We start from the raw sequence: 12,569 nt of genomic DNA on the forward strand, positions 1-12,569 counted from the left end.
GGAAGTGGGGAGTAGAGAGTAAACTATGCTGGGAAAAGCCTGATCACTGATTAGACTTAGGGCCATCAATCTTCCTTGCTCTGGGAATGACTGATGAACCTGAGGCACTGCTCAGAGTCAATGGAAGTTCCAGGGACAAATGAGAGCCAGTTTTCGATGTCAGAAGAGCAGCAGCTCCTGGGTCCTAGGCGAGGCTGACCTTGGCCTCAAGTTCACCGGCTGTGGAGCCAGCAGGTGCTCCACAAACATTTAGGTGTCTGTTTGGGTAAAGGAGGGGTTAGATGAGGAGGAGGAACCATCTGCACGCCTGAGTTTTAAGGATGATTTGGATTTTCCAAAGGCCACACCTAGTAACAGTTTGTGTTTTGAGTGCAGCTCTGAATCAGGGACCTCGGTTTTACAGGAATTGCCTATGGAAGGACTGAGGGAACCCCTGTTCTTTTGTCCCCAGGAAAGAGAAGTTCCTTGGCAGGGCAGAATCTGACCGTCGTGGAGTGAAGGCAAGCATGTGCAGGCGCTCAGGGGCTGATCACCTACTGCCTGCCCCAGTGCCTTCACCTCAGCTGTGTCACGATGTCACTCTGAGAGCTCCCCTAGAGTGAAAGCAACTCAGGATCGAAGCAGACATTTTAGTTTTGGCTTTAGTTTTGGCTTTTCCCTTCCTCTCTCAGACCCTGGTGCCCTGAGTAACGATAAACTGAACCTTATTTCCACCTATTGTAATTCATGCCCTTCTTACTTTAGCAGAGCTAGAAACACCCACTGTTTAGAGCCACTCAAATATTAAGCATCTTTATTTCTACTTAAAGGGATTTATCTTAGCACCGATTAAGGCTTACCCACAACGCAAGGCTCTTTCTGTGTCCTCACACTGCCACTCCTAAAACTTGCCAGAACTACAAGTGACCCAGCTCTCAGTCAGGAAGGGCTCCCCTTTCCACCTCTAATCAATTTTCCACCTGGGCTTAATTTCCTCCATAGATATTAGGGAGTCACAAGGAATTAAAACAAAGGAGAACACAGGATTCCTGTGTATAATTCTTTTCTTCCTAGGGTTTGGTTTTTTGACCTTGGTGAGTTATTTCACCTCTGATGGCCTCAGATTCCCCAATCATCCCTTGAGGAGTGTGAACTAAAGGCTCTCTGAGATCCATAATCTCAGTGGCTCTCAACTGTGCTCTGTCTCTTACCCTGGGGAGTTCATGGTCTGTAGGGGGAAAGTGGGCTTCCTCATCAGAGAGCTCCTAGAATGACAGGCATGATGGGCATATGTTAGGCTCCCCACTGAGATTTGTTGAATAAATGAGGAAACAAACACTGTGGTGGGGACACCATTGCTTTGAGCAGGAACAGCTTTGACCCTCGGAAAGCCCCCAGGAGACACAGACCCAGAAGGAGGAGGAAAACCTTGCAGCCAGCAGGATCTCCAGGTATTGGGGCTGGAGCTGGAAGTGGGCAAAAGTTGAGAATGATTCAGCATTGAGGACCCCATGGATGGGCTGCAGGGAAGCAGGTAGAAAAGGCTTTTGGGTTTTCAGGTGGGGGCCAGTCTAGCCTGATTAGAAAGGAGGAAAAGGCCAGGGCCAGATGTCTGGGTGGAGTGGAGGGAAAAAGCGATCCCAGAAGAGGCATTAGCCCCTGAAAGTCCCTGAAGTAGGAGAAGGGTAAAGGTGTGGTTGTTGAAGGAAAGCAGGTTTTCCCAGATTAGCAACCAGTCATAGGGAGGGAAGTGAGGGTGGGAGAGTCATAAGTAAATTACTCTGAATGTGTGTAGTTTAATGGAATTGGGAAGAAGATGGGGGAAATGGATGGAAGGGTCTTGGACTCTGAGTCAAGGGGTCTATAATCAGTCCATTTCATTATTTCTAGCTTCCACCTTCACCAAGGCAGACAAGGAGTGCCCCCCTCAGCTCCTCTGCTCCCCCTCCCTTTCCCACCTATTCATGTGTGCAAGAGTGCCCTGTCCCACAGAACATGGGGAACAACCATCTCAATGACAAGGACAGCAGGTGGCAAGGCCTCAGCAGGACTCAGATCTACCCCCAGGGTTAACTCATGAAACCCTCCACGAAGCCTGCTGCTCACCCCTCCCTCAAGGCAAGCCCTGCACCTGGGTCTGAGGATGAGGGTGGCAGTGAAAATTAGGCCAGTGACATCATTGTCAGCCAGTCAGTGCCAAAAAATATCAGGTGGTGTTCATCAAAAAAGCCGAGCCAACCGGTGATGAGGATGGTAGTGTGAGTCATGTGTGACAGGTGAGGAATGAAAGCAGAGCGCCTGAGAGCTTCTATTTCCTTGAGGCAGGGTTCATTCATCTTATAAAAGCCAGCTGGCCATTCCCTTCACACCAAACCCAAGGGACCACACAGCCCATTCTGCTCCGTATACCAGGTAAGTCTCTGATTGCAACAAACTGGCAATTCTAGTTTACTTTTTCATTATTAGAAATTAGCTAAAGGCAAATATGTGTAAGAAGGTTAATCCAGGATTTCAATGGGAGATAGAGAATAGTGGAATATCTTTATTTTAAGTTAAATTACAATATGGATTTGAAAGGACCTTAGAGATGGTTAGGGCTCCCACCTCAGTAGATAGTCATTGAACTGGGAGTCCTGGAGAAGACTGTTCAAATGCCATGAGAAGTTCATAGCAGAACTAGGGCTCAGGCCCGGAGCACTCTCAGTAACACTGCAATTTCCCCCTGACAAGATATTTATAGAAATTTTAATTTATTAGATGGATCTCTACTGGGCATTTATGCCATTTAAGGCAGTATGCTAGGCACTTTGGACAAATCAATGCCTAACGTACTTACTTAACAAACGTAAAACCTAGCAGGAAGGTAATACATATATATAAGTAAATGAAATGCAAAGTAGATAGTAATTGGCATGAGGGAGATGGGCAGGGAAGGGCTGTGCACTTTTGGGAAACCTTGCTCAAGGAGACCCTCCTAGGGGTGTCAAGTGATGTGAGCTATGATGGAGGAGTATTTGGACAAGCAAAGATGGGAAGAAAAGCATTTGGAAGGGACTGCATAAGCACAGACCAGAAGCAAAACCATAGGGGCTTAGATGAATATAAAGCCATCCTATAAGTCACAGGCTTTCTACATGGTGCTAGGAGAGGATAGACTGCAGTGGTCTGATGCCACTTTCCAAAAGACCTAATATGCGGGCCTCATGTCCCTCAGAAGCCAGCTTTCATAGGGCATTTTTCCAGAACAGATATAAGGTGCCTTGGGTAGGAAGGAAGCCAAGAAAAGAACTCCAATAAAATGGAGCAGAAGAAATTGCCTTTTAGCTCCTCCTCTTAAAAGGGCCTGAAAATTATCCAATCTTATTTCATTTTTAAATGTAATGGGGGAGCTAGGGGAGATGAAAGGCTTTCTCTTCTAAAGGGTCCTGAAATAAAATCTGTTTGGCGTTGAATTTGTATCCATCTTTCTTTACTTGAATCACTGTGTCAGCTTTCTGTCTCTAGAAAAAAACACCTTCGAAGCATGAATTCTCAGCAGCAGAAGCAGCCCTGCACCCCACCCCCTCAGCCTCAGCAGCAGCAGGTGAAACAGCCTTGCCAGCCTCCACCCAAGGAAACGTGCATCCCCAAAACCAAGGAGCCCTGCCACCCCAAGGTGCCTGAGCCCTGCCACCCCAAAGTGCCTGAGCCCTTCTACCCCAAAGTGCCTGAGCCCTGCCAGCCCAAGGTGCCTGAGCCCTGCCCTTCAACAGTCACTCCAGCACCAGTCCAGCAGAAGACCAAGCAGAAGTAATGTGGTCCACAGCCATGCCCTTGAGGAGCTGGCCACTGGATACTGAACACCCTACTCCATTCTGCTTATGAATCCCATTTGCCTATTGACCCTGCAGTTAGCATGCTGTCACCCTGAATCATAATCGCTCCTTTGCACCTCTAAAAAGATATCCCTTACCCTCACTCTGGAGGGCTCCTGAGCCTCTGCGTAAGGCTGAACGTCTCACTGACTGAGCTAGTCTTCTTGTTGCTCAGGGTGCATTTGAGGATGGATTTGGGGAAGGATCAAGTGAACCATCCCTGGTCTTCCCTCAATAAATAACTTTTAACTCCACATCTGGCTGTGTGTGTCACTGGTTGATTCAACCTCTGTTGCTTTCTCAGCATGAAGCAGGAACTAACACTGTGAAGACTGGTTGTGAGGTCTGTAGTCAGAAGGTGCCTGATCCTGACACTGAGAATGTGTGTGAATGTGTATGGCTGCTGTACACACAGGACACTCCTGGGCTGGCAATCGGAGTGTGTTCAGGGCCACCCACCCAATCTGTTACTTTGGGTAGGCACAGCTAGAGCAAGGCTTTTTTCTTTCACCTTAATGTTTATATCTTAATGACTTGCAGCAAGTCACACGTGAGTGTAGATGGTGCCTGCTTCAAGCCATCATCATCTTTGTTTAGTTGATTCCTTTTTAAAAATTATTCTAAAGAAACAGTGCTTGTGCATAGTCCAGCCTAGTGATCTGTTCTGCACTCATCTTCCTTTTCTGATGCCCCCAACACATGGAGCCAAGCACTTGAACACTCACACCATATCCACAAACACATATTCAGTCCCACACTCTCACACAAGGATATACTCGCATGCAGACATTCAAACACACACAGACACACATATGTAGATCTCTAAAATCCCAACACTCACACACACACACTCCTTCACACACTTGGATCTCCCAAACCACCCAACACTGACATACACACACACATGCACTTTCTGTCTCTCTCTCTCTCTCTGTCTCTGTCTCTGTCTCTCTCTCCCTCTCTCTAACTTAATCACCTTAGTCCTATGTTTTTTTATCGAGTGCCTATTGTGAAGATACCTGATGCTGCAGCAGGAAGAAGGAGAGTTGATTCTACACCACCTGCCCTAGAAGAACCCTAAGAGAGGTGATCTTTAGTCTCCTTCCCATACAAACATAAGCTCTCAAAAAAGTAAACATATGCTCCTCTCTCACACACACATGCATGAGCACACACACACTGTACTTCTGTAAGTAAGACATAAAAGTTGAATATTTTATCCAACAACTGCAGAATACACACATTTGTCTCATCAGCACATAAAATATTACAGACCACATGTTAGGCCACAAACAAATCTCAACAAATTTTAAAAATCAAAACCATATCAAGGATATTTTCTTACAACAATAAAATAAAACTAGAAATCAATAAATAATAAGAAAAACTTTAGAATCTGTGCAAATATATGGAAATTAAACAATATGCTCCTGAATGATCAATGGGTCAAAGAAAATGAAAAACATTAAAATTTAAAAATTAAAAATTTTTTGAAACAAATAAAAATAGAAATACAAGATACCAAAACCTGTAGAACATAGCAAAAGCAATACTAAGAGGAAAGGGGTTTTTTTTTTAGCAATAAATGCCTACATCAAAAAAAAAAGAAAAAAACGCTTTAAATGAAGAACTTAATATGCATCCCAAAGAACTAGCAAAACAAGAACAAACCAAACCCAAAAAAAAATAAAGATAGAGCAGAAATAAATAAAATAAAAACTAAAAAGCTTTACAAAAGATTAGTGAAACAAAAAGTGGATTTTTTTGAGAGAAGACTCAAATAAATAAAATCAAAATTGATAAAAGAGACATTACAACTGATATCACAGAAATACAAAGCATCATAAGAGACTATTATAAACAGCAATACACAAACAAATGGAAAACCTAGAGGAAATGAATAAATTCCTGGACACATACAACATACCAAGATTGAACCAAGATCAAACAGAAACCGTGAATAGACCAATAACAAGTAATGAGATTGAAGTCGTTCTAAAAAGTTTCCCAACTAAGAAAAGCCCAGTGCTAGATGGAATTACTGGTGAATTCTACCAAATACTTAAAGAAGAACTAATACTAATTCTTCTCAAACTATTTCAGAAAACTGAAGAGAGAATTCTAAAATCATTCTGTAAGGTTAGCATTATACTAATATGAAAATAAGACTAGAACATGAAAAAAAGAGAAACCTGCAGGCCAAAATCCCTAATGAACATAGATGCAAAAGTCCTTAAAAATGTTAGCAAACCAAATTCAACAGCACACTAAAAAGATCATCTACTAGCCGGGCGCGGTGGCTCACGCTTGTAATCCCAGCACTTTGGGAGGCCGAGGCGGGCGGATCACGAGGTCAGGAGATCGAGACCACGGTGAAACCCCGTCTCTACTAAAAATACAAAAAATTAGCCGGGCGTGGTGGCGGGCGCCTGTAGTCCCAGCTACTCGGAGAGGCTGAGGCAGGAGAATGGCGGGAACCCAGGAGGCGGAGCTTGCAGTGAGCCGAGATGGTGCCACTGCACTCCAGCCTGGGTGAGAGCGCGAGACTCCGTCTCAAAAAAAAAAAAAAAAAAAAAAGATCATCTACTATGATCAAGTGAGATTCATTCCAGGGATGCAAGGATGGTTCAACATATGCAAAGCAATAAATGTAATACATCACATTAACAGAAAGACAGACAAAAAACTTATGATCATTTCAATAGACACAGAAAAAAAGCATTTCACAAAATTCAGCATACTTTAATAGTGAAAATTCACAACAAATTAGTTATAGAAGGTACATACTTCAACGCAATAAAGGCCATATGTGACAAACCCACAGCTAACATCATACAGAATGGGGAAAAGCTGAAAGCTTTTTCTCTAAGATCTGGAACAAGGCAAGAATGCCCACCCTCACCACTTCTATTCAACATAATACTGGAATTCCTAGCTAGAGCACTGAGGAAAGAGAAAGAAATAAAAACTTCCATGTGAAAGATGAAGAATGGGAATGATGATCTGCAGTGAATGTGAAATCCTACCTAACAAGGATATCAAGCCCCTCCTCCCTTTGAGTCTGCTGTCTGGAAGGCACTCCCTGGTCTACTGTTCTCTGTGCCATATAAGTATCTTCTGTGCTCATTAACATCCACGGCCATGCTTGTAAATGCTTAGATATCTTAAGAGAACTCTTGGACAGAATTTACTTTACAGAATTTGCAAAAATTTGAAAGTTTTTACTGAGTTTTTCCTCACCTTCTCTACTCTTGCATGCTGGGTAGGGGCTGTGGGTGAAGATAATTGGTCTTTTAATATAATAATTTTCTGGAACAGGAAGAGTTACATAGGACCTGATTGAGAAGATTGTATATCTTGAACAGGTGAAAATGAAGCTCTTTTGTGGGTGCTATAAAGCATATTAGCAGAGTACTGTTTCCCCAACTTTAGCATCTGTAGTTGTGCATTGTCGCAATGCACATATGCCTCATAATTAGTTTGTATTTTGCTTTATCAAATAAGAAATGATGAAAAAATTAGACTGGCCTTAGGTTAAAAATTACCATGAAATAAGAGCATCGAAATGCAACTTATAAATTATTTTAACATAGATTAAAATATGTATCATAACAGCAATTAAACATGTTATTATTTATCAACTAAGAGTAGTCTTAGTTGTTTATAGCAACACTACCCACAGTAGCCAAGATATGGAATCAAAGACTCAGACTACTCTTAGTTTATAAATAATAACATGTTAATTGGTATAGTCTACGTAAGAACTGATGTCTGCTAATGGAAAATATTCTGGACAAATACTATTCCTATTCTCAAAAGACATTTATACATGACTTTAACCCTTATGTGGCAACTCCTCCTCTGTAGGGCAGAAGCTCTCAAAAATAGAAATATCTGAAGATTGTAGGAACATTTGGGCACTTGAAGAGACATTCTGTGGTGTACTTTACTTTGAGCTAATTGCTTCTGCAGACTACGGAGCTCAGAGTAGAATCCACAGGAGAGATATCATTGAATATTCCCTGGGCCAGGCAGATACCTCAGAGCCCTCAGCCTCTAGAGTAAAACCCCAGAATTCTTCCCTATCCCTTTCACTCCTTCACTCATTCCTGTCTCTCCACTCTGGCCTCTGTACACGCTGGGCATACTTCTGTCTTCAGGTTGTTTTATTAGAAATTCTCTTTGCCTAAATATTTATTTTTCCAGACATCCGTATGTCTCAACTCCCTCACATCCTTCTTTCTCTGCCAAAATGTCAGCTTCTCAATGAGGCCTAACTTGGCAGTACATTCAAGTCATAACAACCCAGTCCACCCATTCTCATTCTTGCAATTACTCACACTAATTTATTTTCCTAAGCAGTAATATATATATTTTGCTTTATGATTCTATGTATTATTTATTGCTGTTCAACCTCCAATCATTGCCACTAACATGTAAGCTCCAAGAGGAAAGGGAATGTCATTTTTCTTCACTCATGTGTTCCAATTAGTGGGACACTTTGGGTGTCCAGAAAATTTTATGAATGAATACATTAAAGAGAGAGCTTCATTGACCTAAAATTAAAGAATTCTCTAATTGTCCAGTTACTACAATCATTCAAACTGCCAGGTGAAGTGGGACCTCCAATCCTGAGCCTTTGCCCCAGTGTAGCAACACAACTGCCTGATCCTTTTAGGAATTCCAGAGGGTTTTTTTGTCAGGTGGGAAATCACAGCCCAGCCTAGTATAGGCTATTCCACTTCTTTATGACTGGGGCTGCCTGACCTTATAACTGGATATTCTTCATAGCTACCATTCTTAAAATCAGATTCCAGATCTGTATTAGAGAAGCAAGTAAGTCAGAACTCTTGGTTCTGTCTTCATGTCTTTTTAAATTTTATTTTTATTATTTTTGTTTGTTTGTTTGCTTTTTGAGACCAAGTTTTGCTCTGTCACCCAGACTGGAGTGCAGTGGCACAATCTCTGCTCACTGCAACCTCCAACTCCAGGGCTCCCACCTCAGCCTGCCACGTAGCTGAGATTACAAGCGTGTGCCACCACACAAAATATAAAAATAAAAAAAAAATTATACTTTTAGTAAAGATGCGGTTTCACCATGTTGCCCAGGCTGGTCTCGAACTCCTGGCCTCAAATGATTCACCCGCCTTGACCACTGAAGTTCTGGGATTATAGGTGTGAGCCACCACACCCAGCCCATGTCTTTTTTCTCAAGAAAACATACAAAAAAATGTCAGAGTATGAGATAAGAAAGTTCTCCTGTGGCAGCATCTGTATCATTTTCTAGACCACTTTAGTTTCATGGTACGTAATGATGATAATTATTCTGAACACAATTCAGAATTTGAACCAACATTTATTGTTTCAGGAAAGCAGTATTTCCTTTGAATGATGGATAAGAATGGTGAAAAAAATGAAAATGGTGAAAAAAAAAGAAAAATGCCAAACAAGAAGTCAGAAGCCATTTATTATCATAATTATAGATTTAGATGATTAGAGACTATCCTCTTAGATTAGAGAATTTCCCAGCATTATACGAGCATTGATTTATCTTACCTCTACTAACGCCTTCACCTATTTCCTTTAGACTCACCTGAGTTTGAGTAAAAGCAAGGGCAGTGCAGCCTTTCCACTGCCACCTGTAATTCTACCTACATGGTCCTCTCCAATGCTTAGAGACATGAACCCGAAGTGCCCAGTACACACCTCCACGGAGCTCACCTTGCCACTGTCAGGACTTGTTCATTCAGCATCCACCTATGGAGTGCCCAACTCTGAAAAGCCCACCTCCCCACTGTCCACAACACAGTGTTCACCCAGCAGTACCCACCATCCACCACCACAGTGCCAGCCAGTGGGAAGGTGCTTCTGTCTGCCTAGTGGCCCTCCAAAATGCAAGAAAAGCCTCAAAAGCTTGCAGGACCCAAACACAACACACAGAAATGGTGCTTTCCTTTGGGGAAGTTCCAAATGAACACATTTTCTTCAAAGCCTGTTATGGCTTGAGGTGACATCCTCCTTAGGTTACAATAGTTGGATTTTTATATCTTCCTCTGCATCCAATCTGTTGTATTATGTTATTTTGGCTGAAGTATGCAAAGAAAATCTGGTCTCATAAAGATGTAGTTTGCAAAATGGATTAATAACTTTTTACATAATTATGGATATTCTTTGACACCATGCCAAATTCAGCAAGTAGTACATACTTTCTTAAAGATTAGTTGCAACATGGAATCTCAAACCACATTAACTAATTGTTCATAGTCTGTTACATTAAAATCCATTCGTCAGAAAATAAAAAATAAAATAATCTCTACAGAAAATGTGATTTTCTATGTAGATAATGCCAAGAGATTTTCTAACATCTTAGAACTAAGAAATGAGTTCAGCATGTCACAGTATACAAGATTAACACAAAAAAAATCAATTGCATTTCTATATGCATACAATGAAGTAAAAACTGAAAAAAAATGCTTATTTAAAATTTCTCTATAGAAAGTTAAACACTATACATTTTAAAATGTGTACCAGAGTTATATGATGAATATAAACTAAATGGGTAAAAGAAAGTGAAGAACACCTAATTGGAGAGACACACTGTGCTTATCTGTTACATGATTCAACATGGTAAAGATGTCAATACTTTTAAAATTGATCTATAACTTTAATACAATTCTTATGAAAAATTAAAATGGCCTAGAATAGCCAAAACATTAAAAGCAAGAATAGAATAGATTCATTCTTTCCAATATTAAGGATTACTCTATACCTCCATTAATCAAGGTGGCACAGCACTAGGGAAAGGACAGACACACAGATCAATGGAGCAGAAAATATATACTCTGAAATCCACACGAATATTCCAATTTTTTTTTAATACAAGGTTAAAGCAATACAATGAAGGAGAGGCCACTTTTTCAATAAATAAATGGTGTTAGAACAACTGGACTGCCATAGGAAAAATATTTAACTTCAATCTAAGCATTACTCCTTACACAAAAATTAACTCAAAATGGACAATGGGCTTAATTAAAAACATAAAACTATATTTTTTACAAACAGGAAAAATCTTTGAGACTTAGGACTAAGTAAAGAGTTTTTAGACTTGGCATCAAAAGCACAAGTCCAAAAAGAAAAAAAAATGATAAGTTGGAATCCATAAAAATTAAATAACTTTTGCTTTGTAAAAGACCGTGTTAAGACAATAGAAAGACAAATTATAGACAGGTAGAAAATATTTCCAGATAGCATAGTCAACAAAGGACTTATATACAGAATACATAAAATGCCCTCAAAACTTAACAATAAAAAATCCCATTAGAAAATGTACGAATGTCATGAGCAGACATTTCATGGAAGACATGCAGATGGCATATAAACACTCAGAAAGACATTCAACATCCTCAGCCATTAAAAATCATACATTACAGCCACAATGATGCATCATTATGGTGAGGACATGAAAAATTGAGTCTTTCAGACATTGCTTGTGGGAAGTAAAATAGAACAACCTCTCCGGAAAATAATTTTGTAGTTTCTTTTAAAATTATGGTGGACTTAGTATAGGACCCATTAATTACACTCTTGGGCATATATCTCAAAGAAATAAAATTTATTTATTTCCAGATACAAGATTGCACATGAATGTCTAAAGCAGCTTTATTAGAAATAACCTAAAACCAGGCCAAGCATAATGGTTCATGCCTATAAACCCAGCACTTTAGGAGGCCTAGGTGGGAGGATCATTTGAGCCCAGGAGTTTGAGACCAGCCTGGGCAACATAATGAGACCTCACCTCTATGAAAAATAAAAAAATTAGCCGGGCTTAATGGTACACACATGTGGTCCCAGCTACTCAGGAGTCTGTGACAAGAAGCTCATTTGAGCCCAGAAGGTCTGCAGTAAGCTATGATCACACCATGGCACCTCCAGCCTGGGTGACAGAATGAGACCCTGTCAAAAAGAAAAGAAAAAGAAAGAAATAATCGGAAACTGGAACCTTGCCAAATGTTCTTCAAAGGAGAAATGGTTAAACAAACTGTGATACATCCATACCATGGAATACTATTTAACAACAAGAAAGAAGAAACTATTGATAGAAATGATTGCCTGAATAAACCTTAAGAAAATTATACTAAGTGGAGAAAAACACCAATTTCAAAAAGATTCAAACTGCAAGATTCTGTGTATGTAATATTCATGAAATAACATAATTATAGAAATGACAAACAGATTATTAGTTACTAGTGGTTCGAGATACAGGGGGAGAAGGGAGAGTGCGGCTGTAAAAGGGTAAATGAGGGAGTCTAGAGGTGATGATAAGGTCTTGTCTCTTGATGAAGGTGGTGGTTACACAAAGCTACATATGTGATAAAATTTCACAGAGCCATACACACACACACACACAAATGAGTGCATATATAACTGGTGAAATCTGAGTTAGCTCAATGGATTTTACCAATATTAATTTTCTGGCTTTGATGTTGTTCTACACTTATGCAAGATGTTAACATTGGAGTAGGCTGGGTGAAGGTGTACGTTTCTTGTATGTTCTTGTGAATCTACAATTACTTCAAAATTGAAAGTAAATACTTATAGCAACAGATTGAATGCAGAAACTAACATGAGAATCTAGCAAAATATTGATGAGATCTGCAAAAATGGAAAACAATTGAATAAATTGATTACAAAGTATTAAAGGAAGTATTACATGTGGAAATGATATAAAACTTCAAA

General features: G+C 40.3%; 2 protein-coding genes across 3 annotated transcripts in view; both read left to right on the forward strand.

Annotated features, from left to right (window-relative positions):
• SPRR3 (small proline rich protein 3) overlaps positions 1–12,569 on the forward strand; it is a 118,862-nt gene that overhangs the window by 98,912 nt on the left and 7,381 nt on the right. The gene's annotated exons all lie outside the window — the stretch shown is intronic.
• LOC134734712 (cornifin-A) lies at positions 2,347–4,087 on the forward strand. 2 transcript variants are annotated; one of them, XM_063628074.1, is made up of 2 exons: positions 2,347–2,391; positions 3,470–4,087. In XM_063628074.1, exon 2 carries the CDS (start codon positions 3,503–3,505, stop codon positions 3,770–3,772), a length of 270 nt encoding a protein of 89 aa, XP_063484144.1. In that variant the 5' UTR covers positions 2,347–2,391; positions 3,470–3,502; the 3' UTR covers positions 3,773–4,087. The 2 variants fall into 2 exon arrangements, with proteins under 2 accessions (XP_063484144.1, XP_063484143.1); XM_063628073.1 differs by having other exon boundaries at positions 3,484–4,087.

The sequence above is a fragment of the Symphalangus syndactylus genome, chromosome 12 (genome assembly GCF_028878055.3).
Source record: "Symphalangus syndactylus isolate Jambi chromosome 12, NHGRI_mSymSyn1-v2.1_pri, whole genome shotgun sequence".
In the NCBI taxonomy this organism is placed as follows: Eukaryota; Metazoa; Chordata; class Mammalia; order Primates; family Hylobatidae; genus Symphalangus; species Symphalangus syndactylus.